General features: G+C 38.9%; 2 protein-coding genes across 5 annotated transcripts in view; one reads left to right on the top strand and one right to left on the bottom strand.

Annotated features, from left to right (window-relative positions):
- Positions 1-8711, bottom strand: part of LOC126282715 (sorting nexin-29) — a 162892-nt gene extending 154181 nt beyond the window's left edge. The window contains exon 1 of one of the 4 annotated variants that reach the window (XM_049982216.1): positions 8476-8711. The gene's annotated coding sequence lies outside the window, so the exon portion shown is untranslated. The remainder of the gene's footprint in view (positions 1-8475) is intronic. The other 3 variants (XM_049982218.1, XM_049982219.1, XM_049982220.1) reach the window with 3 other exon arrangements.
- A 365-nt stretch (positions 8712-9076) lies between these two features.
- On the top strand, positions 9077-10195 carry LOC126282782 (exosome complex component RRP40-like). Its single transcript, XM_049982222.1, has one exon. The coding sequence runs from the start codon at positions 9344-9346 to the stop codon at positions 10052-10054; it is 711 nt and encodes a 236-aa protein (XP_049838179.1). The 5' UTR covers positions 9077-9343; the 3' UTR covers positions 10055-10195.
- Positions 10196-24731: the final 14536 nt, after the last annotated feature.

The following is a 24731-nucleotide window of genomic DNA, read 5'->3' as shown; positions in this document are numbered from 1 at the left end:
TGACCTGGACTGATGGAACAGCACTATTACAAGGAACCTTGAACTCTCTTCAAAATTCACATTGAACAATCAGGTAACTGTTGCTGTTTTTATAAAATATCTTTACAGCATAAACACATTGTGTTCTGGTCCACTGCTCCATTCTAACTAACAACGTTTTAAGGTTTTCTACCTGGTGGTGATAGCATTGTTTTCCTCACTCCCGCAAAACCAACATAAGCAATGTTGCCAAACTGCCCAATTCACTGTCGGAGTCTGCACTTTCTTAATCTCTCCTCCTTCTGCTCGTAAAATTGGCGTATATACCTGAACTACTGCTATTGCTGGCGTTGGTTTGCTGTTGATTCTGATGGCAACAACCTTATCACTGAAGTGCTCCCAATAACTTCCTCTTTGCCCTACCTTCCTATTCATTATGAATCCTACTCCTGTTATACCATCGTCTGCTGCTTTTGATATCATCATATGTTATGTGACCAGGAATCCTTATCTTCTTTCCACTTCACTTTACTTTACTGACCCCTTTGTATCTAGATTCAGCCCTAGCATTTCCCTTTTTATGGTTTTCATAGCACATTCGAACTTCTGACATTTGATGCACCAACTCTTAGAATGTTAACCTTTCATTGGTTATTTATTTCTCATGGTCACCTTATGTTTGACACTCCCCTTCTGGAGTTCTGAATGGGTGGTTTTTATCTCTCCTCTGGCAAAAGATTCTGGGTATCATGACAATTTTTTCAATTACAGGCCACATGTCCTATGGATACACCTTGTGTGTCCTTAATGGAGTGGTTTCCATTGCTTTCTACATCCACATACTGTTAATCATTGCTGATTCTTCTGCCTTTCCCATCCCAGGGAAAGAGAGTGCCTTGAACCACTGTCCAGTCCTCCACCCTTTTTGAAAAGGCCATTGGTAGAATGAGCGTGTCTTCTTGTGCCTGAGGTTTTTGGCCACCATTTCTGATCATTAAGCAGTGGCTAAGTCCAAACCTAAGACTAAAGATTTTTTGATTACTATTCAAAGACACTACAACTAGGCCAACAGCATAAAGCACTGGTAGAAATACAATAAATGAGGGGGCTAAGAAGAATTTATCTTAGTGGCCCAGTAAACTGTGGAGCTCACTCCACAGCAGAAACGGAGAGGTATACATTCAGAAGGAGGAGAGGTATCCCTATCAGCATTCCTTCCTACTCTGTTTAATTTCATGTGTGTATTTGCACAGAGCCACATAAAAATGTTGGTGTGGTCTGCGAAAGCACTACTGGAGATGTTACAGGGCCCTTCAATAGTCTCAAATAGCTGTTGCATTGTCTTTGTTCCACTATTGTACCAACTGTAGAAGAGGAGATAGAATGTCCAGCATTGCACGTGATCATAGCAGAAATGTGTTCCACAACCTCATCCACACAACCTGACAGAGGGGATGCAGATGAGGTTAGCGATTTGGGGAGCCCAATGTGGAAATCGGTCCCTCAGGTGGTCATAAGGAGTGACAGATAACAAAAAAGCGGCCATATCGCAATTATCATTGCATAGCAACAACCACTGTGGGGAAACTGTGAGATTGGTTGAAGAGATAATAAGATACAAAGGTGAAGGTGCCATGGGTGGCACTAAAGTGTGTACTGTCTTTGAGAAGACACAGATGAGTATCAGAAAAAGTTATCAACCACACAGCCCTACAAGATGACATGGTACTTCCCCATGAGGAGGAGGGTAGGGCAGGGGGGATTGGGGGGGGGGGGGGGGGGGCTGTTGTATGTTTAAATCCCCAAGTAGCAAACAGAGGGAGAAAAAGCAGTTGTCAGATTGAGATACTTAATTTCCCTGTCTGCAGGTAAATAGATGCTGCAAATGGTGACTGATGGAGTCATTCATACTCTCACTGCTACTGCTTCCAATGTTGTATGGAGGGGAATCCACTCAGTGACGACCTCTGTGTGAACTAATATAATGACTACTCCTGATGCTACTTCAGTTCCAACACATGGCGCAGTAACCTGAAGAGTTGGAAATGGGTCATCAGTGAAATTTGTTTCTTGGAGAGCAAACACAGACTGCAGAACAGGAGGACATTTGTTGCTGCAGTTTTCGCATGTAACCCTTACATTCATTGCAGTTTCATTGAGTTATTAGGTAAAGTTCATCCCAGTTATATGTATAGGGGCCAAGAGCACAGGTTACCCTCTGCAACCAGAGGGCATAGAACAGCTTCAGTAAACTAAGCTTGTGGGGGCATCTGGCACCTCTGGTGTCACCAGCATAGCCTTCTACTGGGATTTCTTCTTTTTCTTCTTAACTTCTTTAGAGTGCTGGTAATTTTGCAAGTACTTATCCTTAATGAGGTTAGGAACAGAAAAGGAGAAGACAGTCTTGCAACTCACAGTTCATAGCTCCTACAGCCATCTGTCGATGTCTGATCAATAGCCTGTAGATTTCCAGAGATGCTGACACATCGTATGTAGTTTTATTTGAAACGTGAAACTAATGTGTTTTTATTATGGTGTATGCTGGCACAGTGACAAAAACTGCCAAATGACTGCGTTTTTCTCAATTTGCATACACAGTTCACATTTGTGATAGCTGTGCTCATTACCAACATGATAACAAGACACCTTTATTAAGGACACTGCTAAATGGAGCTTCATCCACATAAATATGTGGACGATAAGATGCAATGTGCCTGGAGTTTTTCACTGTGACACAAACTTCGGAGGTAGCATGAAAAGACTATTTTTATGGATGACCTCGTTTAACATATGAACCCCCACAAATTTGTTCTACTTGTTGATGATACTAGTTAGTTTCATGTTCCATGGATCATTTTAACAATAAATCATAATGACATGGAATGAATCATTTTATATTTGCATCACAAATGCCTACATGCTGACCATTTAAAAGAAGTTCCTCCTTTCTTTTTTTTAAAAAAAAAGAAGAGAGAGAGAGAGAGAGAGAGAGAGAGAGAGAGAGAGAACATAATGATACACATAAGTGAGTTTCTAATTCCTACCCACCACCTTTTACACATTATTATAATACGAATTCTTTTATAGAACAGAAGGAGTTGTCAAGGAGAACCTTTTTCAGTGTATTATCAAATTTCACTTTGCTGTCTGTGAGACATTTCATATCACTGAATTAGTGATCAAAAGATTTGGTTGCAATATTGAGGGATTTAACAACAGGATACTTCAGTCTCCCTGAGGAAAAAAAAAGGGATGAGTTAGTCATGCATTACATGTTTCAGATAAGACCTGGATGTTTTATATGAGGGAAAATCTTTATTACTCTATTGGCAACACAATCAAATCCAGATAAGTTTTTATTTTTGAAACAGTATATATTTTTTTTAATTTTAGAGGCAGAAATTGGTGATACATTCATTTGATCGGATTTTAAGAGAGCTGCTTTTCCGACATACACTCTTGATTTTTCTCTGTAATTGTTTGTCTATATATTTTCTAGCCCATTTAAGAAACTATTATCAAACATATCTGCTACCTGTGACTCATCATTTATAGCACTTTCTTAATAGTGATGTTATCCTGTTCTGAGTCTGGTCATCCTGTCTTATTTCACTATATTGAATATAGCCATAAATTTGTTGTCAGAATCACAGATTTCTGACATTACCTGCATGTCCTTGATCTTTTATTACCTTTCCTTACCAATTTTTAGCAGTTTTTGTACAGTGAAACTACTGTAGAACAATTTTTTCATTCCAGATCATCTCTTGAGTCCTTCCATGTCAAATCAACACCTATTTTACCTCACCCTCTTGGATTTTGCTGGAAGTTGGTATACTTATAGTGGGCACAGAGACTAAGAAAAATACCAAATTTCAACTTTTTATCTCAAGCATTCCTGAAATATGGCTATGTAAACTTTTCAAAAAACAGCCAAAAATGTGTGAACAGACTTTTTTTAAATTGTCCTAGGCGCTGCCCTAATTGAGCTAGAGAACTGGGAAAGGTGTCATTTTACAGCATTTTTCATGCTCTTTCCAGTGATAGACAAAAACATAGCTTCTAATTAATAACCTTTTTCAAAATGGTAATTAATATTTTGATTTAATTTTTTTACAAAAAGTATATAATTGAAAATTTTCAAAATATTTCCATAACTACTACATACTATTGTAAATCACACGGCAAAATATAAATCTGGGATGATGATGATGCATTCATTGTTAAAAAATATTATTCCGGACTCTTGTTTTTCACTAAGGGCCCAAGTTTGACCAAACTGACCTTTAACAAACAGGAATGTCTTTAAAATATACTGAAAGGTAAGTAAAAAAAAGTATTAGAAATATCAAAACATCGCCTTATTAAACCAAAACTAATCAGCATATTTTATAGTTAAGTTGATTGCTTATTTTAATTTCATACAACTTCACTAACAGTATGTTAACCGATACAACAAAAACAAGAAATTGAGCAATTAACTACAAACTGAAATGAAGTATGAATAAGTACTAGTATTTACATAACAGTTCTGGTGCATGATGTTTGAAATGGAACTATTAAGCAAATTAAATACGTAATGCTTGTTTTTAGTAACAAGTATCTGTACATAGCTAAATTTAACACAAAAGGTACTAACAATAATTTTGAAACAACTTTCTATAAAATATACATTAACACTAACCTGAGACAACAATTAAGTTTTGAGTTGAAAGCAGTTTCCCTATAAATTGTCTTGGATCTTCACATATTAAATTTTAATAAAGCTGACTGGGTTTGGTTTACATCACTTTCATTAAGAATGTATGTTCGCCCTGTCGGAGTAAATGGATTCGCGTTTGTGAGAACATCCACAACTAACACCCACAGGACATCTGCATGTGCACGATAAGAGAATGACTTAGCTGGTCCACATGGATGAAGAAAAGTTATTTTCACTTCATCAAGTTCTTCGTTTTTTTCTAAAATGTACCCAAGCCACCAGTTTCTGCGATATACAGTGGTGACATAGCCTGATACATCTTGTAACTTCAGTTTGTCTGGTTATGTAGTTACTTCCCCCTCCCAACTCCGCATATCACCTGAGAAGTATTTGACTACTAATTTTGATGTAGTGTTGCGAATGAAAGCGTGAAATTGCTGTATACCTTTGATTGTCAATGCCTCTGCAAGTCAGCTTTTTAAGAATATTTCAGCAGCAGCGCAGTCTCCTTGAGTGGAATATGCAAAAATCAATATTTGTGATATTATCTACTGCCCACTCAAATAGATCTCGTGCGGTTTGGATCTGATTTTGGTATGGTCTTTGCAAACTTGCACGAGCTGCCAGTCTCTTTACTGAACCCCCTACTCCATCACAAGGCCCTTTCCCATGTTCAAATGGCTCTGAGAACTATGGGACTCAACATCTTAGGTCATAAGTCCCCTAGAACTTAGAACTACTTAAACCTAACTAACCTAAGGACATCACACACACCCATGCCCGAGGCAGGATTCAAACCTGCAACCGTAGCAGCCCCGCGATTCTGGACTGCAGCACCAGAACCGCACGGCCACCGCGGCCGGCCCCTTTCCCATGTGCTGTGGTTGAAAAGTGCCACTCAGCTTTTATGTTGAAATCTTCCTCGTGAAGGCAAAGGTTCAGGAAGTTTTTCTTATTTTTATACCGAGCGGCAGAGCCGTCAGAATAATAGTATATCTTTTTTGGAATCTTTTGAAATTTATTTGTTAGATATGAAATTAGCTTGTTTTGAAAGATGTAAACCGCACTTGAATTGTGCTCCAGGCAATCAGAAACAATGAAAAAGCTCATATGCTCAATTTTGTCTTCCTGTTTGTAATATATAACAAAAGGATGAATGGTAATCCATTGTCTTGTCCAGTGGAAACTCTGAGCTTCATCCGTAGAACTATACTACAATTTTCTGAAAAATCGCATATGACAACAAATTCAGATTCCATAAGGTTTTCTCTTGAGGAGTTAAGGAATGTTCGTTGTTGCTTGGCAATGAAGTCATGCCGAATCAAAGTCGACATCTTACTACAAAATAAATCTATGAATTCTTCATAAGTTTTCTGAACAATTTCCAGATTACATCGGTCAACTGACATCCACTGTCAGAACTGAACTTGTTCAATTAAGTTTTCATGAAAAGAGTCTTAAAATTTTACGTATGATAGTTCCTCCTGGGCAGTATTCACAATTTCCCATGTTGCAATCAACTGATGATGGGTTGCAAAGCACTGACGTACCACCATAAAGGTCAGTTTGGTCAAACTAGGGCTGTTAGTTAAAAACAAGTCTGGAATATTTTTTTAACAATGAACCCAGCATCATCCCACATTTAGATTTTGCCATGTGATTTACAACAGTATGAAGTAGTTATGGAAATATTCTGAAAATTTTCAATTAGAAACTATGTTTTTTGTCTATCACTGGAAAGAGCATGAAAAATGCTGCAAAATGACACCTTTCCCAGTTCTCTAGCTCAATTAGGGCAGCTCCTTCAGGAATGGTTTGAGGTAAAAAATTGAAATTTGGTATTTTTCTTAGTTTCAGCACCCACTATAAGTATACCAACTTTCAGAAAAATCTAAGAGGGTGAGGTAAAATTTTTATTTAAAGTGTGTTGATTTGACATGGAATGACTCTTGTAAAGTGTTCTTAAGAAGGAGAATCAGTGCAGTAAGGCACTATCTTGTTTGTTCTAACTGTCATACCAGACAGAGCACTCGTTACTATATATACAGTTATTTTCTTGCTTTGAGATTCGTTTAAAAAAAAAAAAAAAATATTATCAATTAGATTCCTATTGTCTTCAGCCACCAGTCTTGCAATGTTAATTATGAGATCAAATTATGGTATCTAAATAAGGTTAACAGATCATTTTTTTTTCTTATAAGAATCCTTTAGAAAATCTGCAATGAAACCACCACAGACTTAACTGCTTGCTGCTGTCAGAATAAGGAATCTGAAAGTCTTGAACAGTTCACGATTTCCCAGTGAGTATTTATATACAGTTCCAACTACATGGTAACTGCAGTATTAGTTCACAAACACATATCTCTATGTGCTGATCACTACAAAATCCACGCAAATTGCAAATGTGGAGTGGAAAGTGGGAGGGGGAAATTAGAGATTTTTCCTTTGTCCACAACACAGTGTCTAGATTATCACCCTACCAGAAAAGTATCTACTGCAGTATCACATTAAATAGCACAGCAGAAGAAATAAATATTGCTCCAGTCAGTTTTTAAGGAAAAAAGGCATTCCTCAGAAAGCACTGCTTTCATTCTGTACAAAAATTTCTAAACATGCAAAAAAGTAATTTTTGTTCAAAGATAGATCAAACAACTGAACTTGGAATTTAAGAATGTTTAAATATATTTCTTTTTATTACATCTGATGTTATTCTGATCTGTTCAATATGACTTTAACAACCACAACAATACAAAAAGACTTATAGGAAAATATATGAACAGGTAATTGCAAGGACTACGCTGATCAGAAATGGTAACATAATAAGAAGCTGGACAACAAATCAAAATTTCTGTGGGATATTGTAAAAAATTAAGCAAGCTGATGAGATCAATATTGGCAAAAAATACCTACCAAACTACGTAAATGATTACTTTATAAATGCTTCCTAAAAACTTTGCTTAAATCTCATCAATCAAGATAAACTTACATTTTGTGCACTAGCATATAGCATTAGGATAGCTCCTAGAAATGAACATTAAGTAGTAAAGGTGATTAAAAGCCTCAAATGCAAAATATGAGCTGGTGTAGATGATGTTCCAGTGTCACGTATAATCCGTTCAGCTTCACAAATTGCAGAGCCCTTAGCTCACATTGTTCATTTATCATTCAGTGAGGGTGTGTTCCCCAAAAGATTAAAAATATCAAAAGTGATACCTTTATTCAAGTGCGTAAATAGCCATAAAGGTGAAAATTACTAGTCCACTTCACTTTTCTTGGGATTCTCTAAAGTAATTGAGAGATTAATGAAACAATGGCTCGCCAACTACTTACACGACTACAGCTTACTGAATAACAACCAGCATGACTTTTGAACACATGGTTTTGGATAAGAACGATAGTGTTGTCAGAGGTAATTATCATATTTCTAAAGCTTGTGCACATTCAGAGCTCGCATAGAGAGAAGATTGTTCCAACAAATATCGCAAATAGGTTGTCATATGTCAAATGGGACACTGAAGTGAAATTTAGCAGCGATTTCATACCGCTCTTATATTTCGTTCCATTTATGTGTGAATTATAATGTACAACATACTAATTACTGTTGTATACGCCATTTCACTAATCTATTACGAGATTTGGTCTTCCCCGCTAGGTTATATCTACGGTTAACATGACACTAGTGACCACACTGTTTTGAGATAGTACACGTACATCAGACTGATAATTAAAAACTTTTTGTACATAGTTATGATGTAATGATACAATACACAAGAAGAACGCAAACGCACACTCACCAAACCTTTATTCAAGGGTATTTGTCAAAATATTTACGTCTCAGCATCTGCGCACTGACATATTATTTTACACAGTGGGTTTAAAGTTTCACTATACAACGCGTGACAGATAAATAAATCAAGGCTATCACATTCGTGAAATTTACCCTCCTCCCAAGTGTCATGTTCTACGACCTGGAGCCAGGCACCACAACCCTACCAGTCAAATTCGAGTCCCACTCTGTCATAACAAAGGCAATTCAAGGATATTATGTATTTTTTAAAATATTTGGGTTTTGAATGTTTACAGTGTAACCAGGGATGTTTTGTATAGTAAGTTGAAAACTAAGTTTCTGCTCTTTATTGTTTCTTGCACTTTAACGAGAACGAAATTATTCTTTGAGTGTCTTTCTCAGTAAATTAATGGATCAAGTAAAAATGTATCATCGTAGACTACGGAAAATAATAGACGCGGAGAGTGATTTTCAGGGACTTCTAGAAAATCTTTAGATTCTCGCTAATGATATATCAGATATTTTAACACATAACTGTTTTGTTTTCCTCCTGGATTAAAAGTCAACCACAATTACTAGCACAATGTGAGAGTGGAGGTTGGTAGCACACTGTGTGCGACAGTCTTTTGTTTTGATTACAAGTTTTGTTTACGACCTTTGGAGCTAGCGTTTTTGAGTGCGATGGTTGATGAAAGCAGTTAATGTTTAGAAGTACGTAGACAGGCAACAATTATTTTATCTGTGCAACATATACTATCTCATGAAACCTTCATATTAAATAGTTTTAACGCTGGCAGCAAGTTAAAGCACATTTCAATTCCCTGTTGTGTATATGACAGCGTGGTTTAGTCGACAGTTTATAGCTCACATGGACCATGGATGTTTCAGTGGGTGACATTGTTATTCCAGGCGACAATTTTGCAGGTCTTCCATCTCCGCCGGGTAAAACTCAATCTGTAATAGGACCAGGGCTTAGGATAGAAACTGATAAAGTGATTGTGTCACGGTGTGGAATAATCAGGCAAAAAGGTGCCAGCACATATTTTGTCGATGGTTATCATCAGAAACGCTACATACCAGCCAAGGGAGAAACAGTTGTTGGAACAATAACTAATAAGTCTGGTGACATATTCAAAGTTGACATCGGTGCCAGTGAACAAGCTTCTCTGTCCTATCTTGCCTTCGAGGGGGCGACGAAGAAGAACCGACCAAATGTTCAAGTTGGAGACATCGTATTTGCCAAATTGATATTGCCAAGTAAGGATATGGAACCAGAACTGGTTTGTGTTGATTCCCATGGAAAGAAGGGCAAGCTTGGCCCTGTACCAGAAGGTGGATTCGTATTCAGCTGTAGTTTAAATCTTATACGGAAAATACTCCGCAAAAACTGTCCATTGCTGCGTATCCTAGGAACTAGTATACCACACGAGATAGCTGTTGGAATGAATGGAAGAATATGGGTCAAAGCATCCACTGTGAAGGAAACTGTTGCCGTTGGTAACGCTATTTTAGCAGCAGAATATACGGACAACGACGAAATTGGAGATCTGTGTCAAAGTATTTTTGGAAAGCTGTCTAGGGAGTAGTAAATAATCTCTTGTGACTATGTCAAGTGGTGTTCAACTTTTCGTATCTTTACCTTGTAATTTGTTTTAAATGTGTCATTTCCTTCTGTTTGTATTGTCTGTTAAAATGAGTAAAGTGATGATAGTATTTTGAAACAAGAACTCTGTTTTGCAACTTATTTTTAAGGAGTTTTCAGGAAGCCACATTCTGAAACTTGAGCCAGAAGCCTCAGTTCACTTACCAGTGACGTGATGATTTTTGCTACTGTAAATTCTCATACTTGACCATTGTTTTGGAATTATAGTGAAAAAGATTTCTCTGGCTCCTGGTATTTCGAGCTGTCTGTATGGAAGGAGGTTTTACATGACTTGTTTATATATTCTTTGCCAAATTCTGAAAAAAAGTCTTCCCATTTAAGGACTGTCCTCTTGACTGAGTACAAAATATATTCCATAATTATGGAACACATTGATTTGTTACATACATTGATAGTTAAAATGCACTACACACTGACATTTCCTATTAACTGCAACAGCCTCTCTGTGAGAAACTGGTGTTAAAAAGTTTCCTGTTTGTATCCATAGTAAATGTAGCATATAACTGCTATTTGGTCCAGTGATGGGTAGAGTTAAATAGTATCTCCCACCTTCCACCAAAATCATGTTTGTGGTGACAGACTGATTTGTAGCAGAGCCTGAGGTCTAGGTTACATTGGGATGTCAGTATGGTTGTGTTGGGGAAGCCAATGACTGTGAGTGTGAAATAAAGATTGTGGTAACAGTATGATGTGCAGTACAACCTGTTGTCTATGTTAGAAGTCACATTTAACACGCTTTGGCATATTTTAAGGTAAAGTCACTAAAACCGTATTAAATAATGGTCAGGTCTATGCATTTTTATGTGTATTTAATACATACATTGTCCATAAACTATGAAAAATATGCAAAGGTTCACTGCAGAACTTTTACTGGTAACAGCTAGTTGTTTTTCAGCACAAGATATCATTCAGGCTGCTTTAATGTAGGACGAGAAGTTCTTTGCACCAATGTTAGGCTGGTTTTGATAAGATCTCAAAATGGCATTAAGATACGCAACATCTACATAGATGCTCTGCAGATCACATTTAAGTCCACTAAAGAGACAGCTTACACTACACTCGTTCGTCCTCTGTTAGAATATTGCTGCGCGGTGTGGGATCCTTACCAGGTGGGATTGACGGAGGACATCGAAAGGGTGCAAAAAAGGGCAGCTCGTTTTGTATTATCACGTTATAGGGGAGAGAGTGTGGCAGATATGATACACGAGTTGGGATGGAAGTCATTACAGCTTAGACGTTTTTCGTCGCGGCGAGACCTTTTTACGAAATTTCAGTCACCAACTTTCTCTTCCGAATGCAAAAATATTTTGTTGAGCCCAACCTACATAGGTAGGAATGATCATCAAAATAAAATAAGAGAAATCAGAGCTCGAACAGAAAGGTTTAGGTGTTCGTTTTTCCCGCTCGCTGTTCGGGAGTGGAATAGTAGAGAGATAGTATGATTGTGGTTCGATGAACCCTCTGCCAAGCACTTAAATGTGAATTGCAGAGTAGTCATGTAGATGTAGATGTAAGTGCTTGGCTGAGGGTTCATCAAACCGCCTTTACAATTCTCTATTATTCCAATCTCGTATAGTGAGTGGAAAGAATGAACACCTGTATCTTTCCGTACGAGCTCTGATTTCCCTCATTTTATCGTGGTGATCGTTCCGCCGTATGTAGGTCGGTGTCAACAAAATATTTTCGCATTCGGAGGAGATTGTAATTTCGTGAGAAGTTTCCGTCGCAAAGAAAAACGCCTTTCTTTAAATGATTTCCAGCCCAAATCCTGTATCATTTCTGTGACTCTCCCCCATATTTCGTGATAATACAAAACATACTGCCTTCCTTTAAACTTTTTTGATGTACTCCATCAGTCCTACCTGGTAAGGATCCTGCACCGTGCAGCAGTAACGTTTTGCAGTTTGTTTCGATCTTCTGATGACTTTATTAGTCGATAAATGACAGTGTCATGTGCAAACAACAGGAGATGGCTGCTCAGGTTGTTTATATAGGTGATGTTGTTGTTGTTGTTGTTGTGGTCTTCAGTCCTGAAACTGGTTTGATGCAGCTCTTCATGCTAATCTATCCTGTGCACGCTCCTTCATCTCCCAGTACTTACTGCAGCCTACATCCTTCTGAATCTGCTGAGTGTATTCATCTCTTGGTCTCCCTCTACGATTTTTACCCTCCACACTGCCCTCCAATGCTAAATTTGTGATCCCTTGATGCCTCAGGACATGTCCTACCAACCGATCCCTTCTTCTAGTCAAGTAGTGCCACAAACTTCTCTTATCCCCAATCCTATTCAATACCTCGTCATTAGTTATGTGATCTACCCAGCTAATCTTCAACATTCTTCTGTAGCACCACATTTCAAAAGATTCTGTTCTCTTCTTGTCCAATCTATTTATTGTCCACATTTCACTCCCATACGTGGCTACACTCCATACAAATACTTTCAGAAACGGCTTCCTGACACTTAAATTTATACTGGATGTTAAAAAAATTCTCTTCAAGGAACAGCAAAGGGCCTATAACACTACCTTGGGGAACACCTGAAATCACTTCTGTTTTACTCGATGACTTTCCATCAATTACTATGAACTGTGACCTCTCTGACAGGAAATCGTAAATCCAGTCACATAACTGAGACGATATTCCATAAGCACGCAATTTTACTACAAGCCGCTTGTGTGGTACAGTGTCAATAGCCTTCCGGAAATCCAGGAAAACGGAATCTATCTGAAATCCCTTGTCAATAGCACTCAGCACTTCATGTGAATAAAGAGCTAGTTGTGTTTCACAGGAACAATGTTTTCTAAACCCATGTTGACTATGTGTCAATAGACCGTTTCCTTTGAGGTAATTCAACTTGAATTAAATGTACAGAAATTTGAAACTGAACATTTCACAAATCATATGACTTCAATTTATCAGTGAGTGTCAGTCCCTATTATACCACACAAAATCCCCAAACACAACAATCCTGGACATCCCACTATGACTGGTTATTGTGCCCCCACTGAAAGAATTTAGGCTGTCACTGACCAACACCTCTAACCAATTACCCTAATCTATACTCCCCACATTGGAGATACCAACCACTTTCTTCACTGACTCTCCACCATCTACACCCCTTTACCTCCTGGATCCCTACTCATCACTGTTGATGCCACCTCCCTATAAGCCAACATCCCTCATGCCCATGGTCTTATCACTATTGAACACCACCTTTTCCAATGTCTTTCAAACTCCAAACTCATTCCTCATACACCTTACTAACTTTATACTAACCCAAAACTAGTTCTACTTTGAGGAAAAGGTATACGAAAATACCTCCACACAGTTGTGGGCAACAGCGTGGTACCCTCATATACCTACCTGTTAAAAGGCCATCTAGGGACCTTCCCACCCTTCCAAGATGCCAAACCTCTAGTGTGGTTAAGATTCATTGATGATATCTTTATGACCTGGACTCAGGGCCAAGACACTCTTATCTTCATTCCTTCACAACCTCAACATCTCTCCCATCCACTGCCTCCGTTAGCTGAGTGGTCAACGTGATAGAATGTAAATCCTAAGGGCCCGGGTTCGATTCCTGGGGTGGTCGGAGATGTTTTCTGCTCAGGGACTGGGTGTTGTATTGTCCTAATCATCATCATTTCATCCTCATCAAGGTGCAAGTTGTGAAAGTGGTGTCAAATCGAAAGACTTGCACCTGGTGAATGGTCTACCTGAGGGGGGGGGGGGGGGGGGGGGGAGCCCTAATCACACGACATTTACCTGCCTGGGCGGTGACCTCTTGCTCTGTGATGGCTCCATCCACAGTTCTGTCCACTTTAAACCCACATGCCACTAACAGCACCTGCAGTTTGACAGCTGTCATCTCTTTCACACCAAAAAAAATCCCTCCCGTACAGCCTGACCAACCAGGGACAGCAAATCTGCAATGAGAACAACTCCCTTGCTCAGTATGCTGAGGGTCACACCAAGGCCTTCATAGATGGACACTATCCACGAGACCTATTCTGCAGACAGATCTCCTGTGCCATTTCCCCTTATACCCCCAATCTCACACCACTACCCCAAGAACCAACCACAAAGGAATGCAGCCTTTGTCACCCAGTACCACCCTGGAGTGGAACAACTGAACCATATCCTTCACTAGGGCTTTGATTACCTATCATGATGTCCTGAAAGGAGACACATTCTTCCCACCCCCTCCTGAAGTGGTGTTCTGTCACACACCCAACCTCCACATCATCCTAGTCCACCCCTATGCCACTCTCAATCCCATCTCCTTGCCACAAGGATCATATCCATGTGGAAAACCCAGGTGCAAAGCTTGCCCAGTCCAACCACACAGCACTTCCTATTCCAGTCCTGTCACAAGTTTATCCTACATCATCAGGAACATGGCCACCTGTGAAAGCAGTCACATTATTTACCAGCTCTGCTGCAGTCATTGCGCAGCTTCTTATATCGGTATGACTACCAATCAGCTGTCCACAAGGGTGGATGGCCACCGCCAAACTGTGGCCAATAGCAATGTAGACTGTCTGTTGCATAACATGCAGCTGAACATAAAACATAATTGATTTCAATGACCTTCACTACATGAGCCATCTGGATCCTCCTTTCCACCACCAGCTTTTGTGAACTGTGCAAGTGGGAGTCATCCTTACAACACATTCTACTCTCCCATAATTATCCTGGTCTGAACCTACAGTAACAGATTGTCTCCCACACCCTCCACCCAACAGTTTCCATCCACTCTGTCCTATCATCTCCACTCTCTGCCAGCACACCCGCCTGTCATTCCCTGCTCCTGTCCTTTTTCCTCCCCCCCCCTCCCCCCTACCCCACAACCTCCTGGCATTGCACCTGTTGGCAATGCACCTGTTGGCATTCTAGTCCTTGCACATCAACCAGAGAGCATTCATCTCCTCCCCACCTGTACTCTAATATCCCTTCCTTTTCCCCGCCCCCCCCCCCCACCAGAATGCTGTTTGCATCTCAAGTGATAGTGTCCCCCCCCCCCCCCCCCCCCCCGATTAAGGCTGTGACCGAAAGCTTTTGTAAGTGTCTGCAACTTAACATCTTCTTTACAGGAAGTAGCAATCTGTCTTTTCCTACATTGTTGATATTTCTACTTGGTGTTCCCACTGTTTGATATTTCCTTATACAATACTTACTGAAATAGTTTTCATCCTGTTTGCTTCAGTCTGTGTAATGAGACTGATTCATTCATAATAGTCACCTTTTGTTTCATAGTAGTCATCTTTTGTGGCCTGTTGTGATCTTGATGCCCAAGCAATATGACCCTTTTCCAAGCTCTATCAATTAAATTGCTCTTTGAGTTTGTTTCTGAAGCTTTTCTTCTGTTCCTTTGTTTTGACAATGTGATTGCCATGTGTTTTAGTAATCGTTTATCTTGGTTTTTGTTTAAACTATTTAAGTAATGATGAAAAGTCATGATACCATCAAAACTGATATCAGCTGCTTTGCATTCTTTTTGTCCTAAGGCTTTTGGGTTCATTGGTATGTGTAGCAGCCCTTGTTCACAGACAATAGCTGGCATTTTCTTCTTCTTGATTGATTTCTTGGATGCCTTCGCCAGCAGAGCACCTGGTTACACTACCGCCATTTTTTGAATTGCTTGTAGTAACCTCCATTCTATAGTTTAACAATCTCCTTTTTTTTACTGCAAACTTCTCCCTGATAAAGCAAACAGCAGTTAATGTTGTTGAGTGAGCCACTAATGTCTATTGTTAGGCCTGGCAGCAAGTGTTTGCCTACAGTTTTTGTCTCTTCCACATTCTTTACTTGCCCTTGGATCATTTCTTATAACGATATTGGACACTTCATGTTTACATAAATCTCGCATATACATAGCAGAAAGTACAGTGATATAGTCCTATATCTATTTGTGTAGGATTGCATTTATAGTCTATCTGTTACATATAATTGCTAGTCACAAAAAGATAGAACATATACATATATTTTATAGAATTTTCACAGAAAATATCATTAAAAGTACTTTATAAAAAATGTGTACTGACACACCATTAATTTTTTATTTCCTGATATTCTTAACAGTGACATCCTACAATGTTATTCTCCTTTCAGGTCTCTCAGGAGCAAAGCAGAGTTTGAGTTTATCCACTTCTGCTGTAATTGGTTCAAAGCAATTACTGAGTTTTGCAAAACTCGTAGTTTTCAACACTTTGTAACAACAGTAAATATCGGATTTTGACCAAATCATTTCAGTAGGTATTCATGGCGACAAGTCTATTTTGAAACCACAAAAATCTTAGTTTTGAAACATTGAGCCCTTATCAACTTTTGAAGAAACACTCCTCATTTGTTCTATATGATGAGATTTATTCATTCATAACAGTCCCGTTTTATGATCTCTTGTTATTCTGATGTCCAAGCAATTTGACACTTCTCCTCTTTTTTTCCCATGTACATCTTATAAAGTTCAATTTTAAGAGTGTCATTTAGCTTTATGTACCAGTTGCAACTACCTTGTTTTAAACCATAACCTTCTCTTTTAAGCCTCATGATATGTTTGTTCTTGACAATTCTAGTGTTCAAATCAATATCTCCTCTTGAATAACCTCTATGTCGGGGTATACTTAGCAACTAAACCAAACAAATACCTTAATGAATTACAGCAGAAAGGGCCATACATTCTTCCCTTTGAGCACATGCTTTAACTAAAAGCCATGCTTTGTATCTAAGAATGTATCCTTGGCTACATTATAATTGTGAAAATTTGTTTGGTGTCTGTTGGCTTTATATCTGAGAGTAAAATTTCTTTTCCTGTTATTTCCAGCAGGTGATTGTAATTCTTCTTTGATTTCCTGAAGCCAGTTGTGAGGTTTCTTATAATGAAGATTAGTCTGAATTCTCTGTTTTCATTGAGTAATAGGTAACATAATCCTTCAGTTTTGTTGGTTTTGGCGTCCTTGATGGTCTTCTCAGCATTTGACTATGCTTTGATAATGCAGAATTTTTATTTTTGTGTGATAATTCATCTTTGGGTGGTGTTATTCTGATCAGAAATAGCCTCAGATTCCATTATTTTCTTGTTCACATTGCTTAATATTGGGAATTATTTCTGATTCCTGAGACTTTTTAGGCACTGTGATATTATCATTCTTCTATACAGTATTTTCTTTAAATATCCCATCTCTCATTTTTATTAATTTTCATTGGTTCGGTGCAAGTAGCCAAAATACAAGGGTAAGTCAATTATTATCCGCAAAATAGTTATAAAATTTTATTGTAACCAAATAGGAAACTTACAAGACCATCATTTTTCGACATAGTCTCCTTGCGTTTCATTGCACTTGGTCCATCATTGTACAAGCTTCCTGATGCCCTCATAAAAGAAGGTTCTCAGTTGCGCTGCAAGCCAGGAATGCACCACTTCTTTCACTACTTCATCTGAGACAAATCAACGGCCTGTTAATGCCTCTTTGAGAGGACCAAACAAGTGATAGTCAGAAGGGGCAAGATCAGGGCTATATGGAGGATGATCCAGTACTTCAAACTTGAGTTTCTGGAGTGTTTCAGCAGTGTGGGCAGCAGTATGCAGACATTCATTGTCATGCAACAACACATCATCTTTTGACAGCACAGCAATCCTCGGCGTTTGCTTTGAATTGCAGGCTTCAGCATCTCATTGTAATGTACACTGTTTATTGTTGTGCCTTTTTCCCCATAATGTTCCACTACTGGACCTTGTGTGTCCCTAAAAACCGTAAGCATCAGTTGTCCTGCAAACGGTTGGGTCTTGTCCTTTTTTTGAATGTTTCCATTCCATACTCTGCTGTTTACTCTCCGGCTTGTAATGATGGATCCACGTTTCATCACCAGTAATGATTCTGTCTAAGAAGTTGTCCCCTTTGTTACTATAGCAATCCAAATGTCTTTCTGTAGATGTTCAAGTGCATTTGTTTATGCAACTGTGTGAGTTGTTTTGGGACCCATCTTGCACAAACTTTATGAAACAGAAGTCTGTTGTGGATCATTTCGTGGGCAGAACCATGACTTATTTGCAGACAATGTGCCACTTCGTCAATAGTTAATCATCTGTCTAAGAGAATAATTTCATGTGAATGCTCAATGGTTTCTACATTTGTGGTGGTAAACAGTCGTCTGACTCCTTCATTGTGCGTAACACTTGTGCGACCATTTCGGAATTTTTCAAACCTTTCATAGACACTCCGTTGTGGCAAAACACTGTTCCTGTTCTGTACTGAAAGTCTTCAATGAATTTCGGCCCCTGATACACCTTCTGACCACAAAAAATGGATCACTGAATGTTGCTCTTCTTTGGTGCAAATAGACAGTGTAGCAGCCATAATTAAAGGCACAGCAGTGATAACGCAACAAACCTAGCAGCTTAAAACTTGCAAAGAGATAACAACAAATAAACAAAGCATGCATCATCAACGTAAAACAACAGTACTACCAAAATAAACAAAAATATAACTAAATTGTGGACAATAATTGACTTACCCTTGTACCTTGCTCTGTGTGCAATATTCTACCAAAATGTATTCATTGTTCTTTTTATCCCATTTAAGCTTGCTTGCTTTAGGTAGCTGAACAAAGGCCTTGCTGTCAAACATTCTTCTGTTAAATGCTAAATGCTTCTTCTGGTGTCAAGCCTTTTTAAAGATTTTGTAGGCAAGCACTTGTAAAGACTGCTCTCCCCTCCCCCCATATACTTTTCGTAAACCTGCATTAAATAATAAGCAACTACCTTTTTATACTGATGTTCTATGAGTATTGTGCCTTTCTGCCACTCCATTTGTTCTGAGTGTGTGGAGTACTCTTGTTTTAATGAAGCATTCCTTCATCCTTTAAGAACTTTGCCAGTTCTCAGTTCACAAATTATTTCCCATTGTCTGTGCACAAGATGTGAATTTTACTACCAGTGTGTTTTTCCACTAGCTTCTTGGAATTTTAATAGTTTCCATACTTCATTTTTGTCACTTAGTGGATATAAAAATATCTTCCTTGACTAATCATCTATTACAGTCACGAAATATCTGGAACCTCCAATTAATTGTTTCCATCAGTCCACACAAGTCGGAATGTGTTAATTCAAGGACACCTTTTGTTCTTGACTCAAAATGTTGGTAAGGTAATCTTGTCTATATACCTTTTAAGCAACATGAAAAATTGATAGTTACTATATAATTAATGCTCTATTGGCCATACCTGTCTGTAGAGCTTCCATTCTGCCAGGGTTTAAATGTTCTAATTTCTCATACCACAAGTTCACGTCATTTAAATGTGATATGTGTTTGGCTTTAAACAGTTATCTAGTTTGAAATTTTCTGGCAGATGAAAACTGTGTGCCGGACCGAGACTCGAACTCGGGATCTTTGCCTTTCGCAGGCAAGTGCTCTACCAACTGAGCTACCCAAGCACGACTCTCGCCCCATCCTCACAGCTCTAATTCCGCCAGTCGGTAGAGCACTTGCCTGCAAAAGGCAAAGGTCCTGAGTTCGAGTCTCGGTCCAGCACACAGTTTTCATCTGCCAGAAAGTTTCATATCAGCACACACTCCGCTGTAAAGTGAAAATTTCATTCTAGTTATCTAGTTTGTTCAGTTTGTACATGCCATTGTCAAGCATTGCAAATAGATTCTTTTCCTTATTATAAATGTGACATCCACATTTATCAAAGGTGATGAAATGTCCCATCCTCACTATCTTATTTACAGAAAGTAAATTTGTACTTAACTGTGGCACTTAAAGAATATCTATTACTTTAACTTTTGTCTTTTTTCTGTCAGCTTCAATGTGTGTGCTGTCATTTCCTTCAGTGGATATGCCACTACCTCTTGTGAGGTTAACATTGATCTACATGATTTCATGTCACATGGGAGTCAGTATATGAGTCTTAATGATGACTATATCTCCTGTAGTGAAGACTATTTTGTAATTTGAGTCTTCCCTGATGACTTGGTACTTACTTTGGTTTTGATGAAACAGCTTCTTGCAATATGAACAGTCTTATTACAATTATAGCAACTCAGTCCCTTGGAGGAATTTTGTGCAAAGCTTCCGTTATGTTTAATGTTTACTTGAAGAGTTGCATTGTTGTTTATAGAGTGGCAATGCTTCACATCTTTCACTTCCTCCAATAACTTAGCTTTAATAGAGTCTTCTGTTATTGGAATACTGGAATTCTATAGGCTTGTAATCATTGGTTTGTAGTCATCTTGTAACCTTACCAATAACATGCACTCTACTCATTCATCTTTCACTTCAAAATTTGAAGCATTTAACTTAGTAGAAGTGAGAATTATTTGGATACAAAGTCTTATGTTGATATATATTTCTCCAGTCAAGTTGGTAGGAGTGTAGTCAGCTACCCAATTCTTATATAAAATCCTGATACCTGCTTTAATTTCTCCCAGACTTCTTTTGTGGTTGTTGTTTACTGTAGAGGTACATAAATTGCTGGATTAACTGACAATATTTTTTTTTCTCTAGCATCATACGCTTTTGAAGAATCACACTATTTCGATTTGTCCTTTATTTCAACCGAGATGCATTCCCATAGCCTCTCATGTTAAAGATATGTTTTCTTTGCAGACTGCCATGTATTATAGTTCTCTCTTTCTTGCAATTTTTCTGTAAGCAGAAATGAATTTAATGTCACAGTCCCAGCTTCAAGTAGATTGCTGAAATTAGTTATTAGTTATTTTTTGTTTGATAATTTTTAGCGCAGTACATGGAGGACTTAGGTAGCCTGAGCACATATCATGCTTTTCTTTAATATTCAGTAAAATGATCACGGTTTGAAGTAACACACAAGAAACTTTCTATTATAGTAATGCACACACATAATATTCAGAACACACACACGTGAACAAGAATTAAGAACATGCCCAAAAAATTAATGCAAATGACATATAGACTGAGGTGACAAAAGTCCTGGGATAGTCATATGCACATATACAGACAATTCTAGTATCATCTACAGAAGATATAAAAGGGCATTGCATTAGTGGAGTTGTCATTTGTACTCAGGTGATTCATGGTTTCTAATGTGATTATGGCTGCACAACAGGAATTAACATGCTATGAATGCAGATTGTTCATTGGAGCTAGATGTATGGGACATTCCATTTTGGAAATCATTAAGGAATTCAATATTCTGATATCCACAGTGTCAAGAGTGTGCTGAGAATGTCAAATTTCAGGCCGTAGGCGATGGCCTTCACTTAACAACCAAGAGCAGCGGCATTTGTGCAGAGCTTTCAGTGCTACGAGACAAGCAACACTACGTGAAATAACTGCAGAAGTCATTGTGGGACATATTAGAAATGTATCTGTTTTGAGTTCTGATAATGTTGCGAAATTTGGCATTTATGGGATATGGCAGCAGACAACCAATGTCAGTGCCTTTGATAACAGCACATCACCTGAAGCACACCCACTGGGCGTGTGAACATATAGGTTGGACCTGAACAATTGGAAAACCGTGGCTGGTCGTATGAGTCCTGATTTCAGTTGGTAAGTGCTGATGATAGGTTTTGGGTGTGGCGCAGACCCCGTGAAGACCTGGACCCAACTTGTAAACAACGTACTGTGCAAGCTGGTGGTGACTTCATAACGGTGTGGGTAACAACATACTGTGCAAGCTGGTGGTGACTTCATAACGGTGTGAGTTGTGCTTACATGGAACTGACTGGGTACCCCAGTCCAATTGAACTGATCATTGACCATTTGCAGTCATTCATGGACTTCACATTCCTAAACAGTGATGGAATTTTTGAGGCTGCCAATGCAGCATGTCACTGGTCCACAGTTGTTAGCGGTTGGCTTGAAGAACATTCTGGATAATTCGACTGAATTATTTGGCCACCCAGATCGCCCAACATGACTCCCATCAAACATTTACAGGACATAATTGAGAGGTCAGTTCATGCATAAAATCCTGCACCAGCAACAGTTTTGCAACTATGGATGGCTATAGAGGCAGTGTGGCTCAGTATTTCTGCAGAGGACTTCCAACGACCTGTTGAGTCCATGCCACATGGAGTTGCTAATCTACCCCAGGCAAAAGGAGGTCTGACCTGACATTAGAAGGTATTCCACAACCTTTTGTCAGCTCAGTGTGTATCAGCAGAGGCACAGGTTCTCATTTGTAACAGATCCAAAAGCAAGAAGTATTGTATGTATTTGAGGCACACAGAAGCCAATGGAGATAAGTGCAGTTGCTGGGTTTATGGTGTAGAGCAGGGGTGGCCAAGATTTCAGCTCATGGGCCCGCGTGCCAAAGCACTCAGCCTCGCTTCACATTTCCTCCCATCACCATGCTGTGCTGTCTGAGTACAAGGAGAGGAAGAGGGAAAACAGTGAATGCACAGTATTTAAAAGGCAGTACAGTCATACTGCAGAAGACTTGGTTTTGTATTTCACATTTCTCAATAATGTAGATCACAAAAAAAAAACAAGTTTTCAGTATTAATTGATTATTTTTGGTGCGCTGAACACTCAATAGAATTTTTTTCTGGTACAAACTGTCAGTATACAGCCAGAAACAGACAATCTCATGAAGTTTTGCACCCAAGTTGCCACATAATCATGACTAATTTAGTTTCATAATTGAAAAAAGATTTTTCACACAAATACATCAATCAAAATATTGTAGCAATTTTGCAACCTCATTATATACCTGAGATGAATACATCCTGGACAGTTTTGACATAAAAAGATTTGTAATTAAAACTGTAATTACCATGCAGGTTAGACAGTAACACCTGCACATGCACAGGGGTGCTTTCAACTGAAACTGCAAATGGTCTTGAAAGCAGCTCAAAATAGATGTAAGATTGACAGTATCCTCAAAACCTTTATAAAACTATCATCGTAATTCTTGTAAGGCCACAATGAACTCTTCAGACCTTTCACTTTTCTATAATGACAGTGACCTTAGGGACCTGGATTGTCTGACAGACTGTCTTTCATCTACAAGACATTTGACTTTTTAAATTACCTTGCAATGACTTCCTGTTGTCAGTATGCAGTCAAGTCCACTTAAAATGTGAATTCTGTAATCCATTCTGGATGTTCTAATTTTCGCTCCTGCAGTCCTTGTTCCTTCATAAATTCAACAATAGCGAGATTTAAATCAAAAAATTGTTCCTGGCATGCCCTTCGATTTAACCAACATACTTTGCAGTAACATATGAAGTATCGTTACTCATGGAAAACTGTTGCAACTGAAAATGGAATAATTTCTGTGACTTCAGAAATTTTACTATTCATACTACCAGTTTCTTCAAGAGATCCAGGCCTGGAAATTTAGCACAGTGCTTCTTGATGTACAGAACAATGAATCCCATATGTCAATCATTGTAAGTTTTTGCTCTTTCAGTATCATCTTAAAGTCTAAATTCTTTGTGCGTGGTAATATAATGCCTTTTCATAGCCAATAAGCAATACCCGTCTCTTATGCAAATTGGGAATTCTCATCCCTCTCTTTTGTCATTCCCATGCTTTTTAAAGCACTGTGATGACAGATTGCTAGACTGCCTCTTTGTGTGTCAACAGCCACTGCACTTGTGAACATCCTTCAAACTACAAACAAACAGCGAAAGGTAAACATTGCTGACACCAAGATTTTGCCGAACTCCTAGAGTTGTGCCAACCACAAAGTGCCGTACCGCAATGCTGAATGATACGTCGCACTGTTTGACACCTCAGAGAAGGACCGAGCAAAGCCAAGTGACAGGCTGGAGCTTGGCCCACCTGCAGTTTGCACACATGAAGTTTAGCACATTGTGGCTGACCCTGGTGTAGAGCAGGGCTTAACAGCTGGCCAGTTTTGAGCGCGAGTACTCTCGTCTGCTGAGGCACGTGCTCACGAGCAGGTGGAAGGTGGCGGAGTAGGGAGTGAGGGGAAATGCGCGCGCACATTTGAATAGGGCCGCAACGTGCTTGTTGGATTCGCACCGACTGTGTAACGTTTAAAGTACTACGACCAGCTCTAACAGTCACTTCGCTGGTTAAGAATCATGTCAAGTCGCCGTTGTGTAACCCCAACCATGCTTTCGCAGTTCAACCCCCATTGGGAGGAATTGTATCTGTTTACAGAAAAGGATGGTGTTGCAAAATGTTGAAGGAGAAAATGCAAATATTGACCGTGCCGAATGAAATAAGGGGCGTTCACTGTGTGATCTACCAGGAAAACTTATGTGCAAAGAGTAACACTCTAAAAAATATGATGAGTGTTGTTGTTCGTACAACCAATTATATAAGGAAGCGTGGGCCACAACACAGGCAATTTAAAAGCTTTCTTGAGGATGTAGAAAGCCAGTGTGGTAGCCTGCCTTATTACAGCGAGGTCCATTGGCTTAGTCGTGGCGAATTATTAAATTGATTTTTTTTGCCTATTAGATGAGATAAATATGTTCATGGAAATAAATAACATGTGTGTTCCTGAATTGAAAGAGCCTTCATGGAAATGTGATCTCGTGTTCTTAGCAGATTTAACGAGCCATCTGAATGCTTTGAACATTTCACTACAGGGTAAAGATCTGCTAATTACTCATTTCATAGACCGAATACGAGCTTTTA

The sequence above is a fragment of the Schistocerca gregaria genome, chromosome 1, assembly GCF_023897955.1.
Source record: "Schistocerca gregaria isolate iqSchGreg1 chromosome 1, iqSchGreg1.2, whole genome shotgun sequence".
NCBI lineage: Eukaryota > Metazoa > Arthropoda > Insecta > Orthoptera > Acrididae > Schistocerca > Schistocerca gregaria.
This window is presented reverse-complemented; position numbering and strand designations above follow the sequence as displayed.

What these genes read in the sequence shown, in the direction of transcription:
- LOC126282782 (XM_049982222.1), top strand. Translation starts at nt 9,344, where the DNA reads ATGGATGTTTCAGTGGGTGACATTGTTATTCCAGGCGACAATTTTGCA.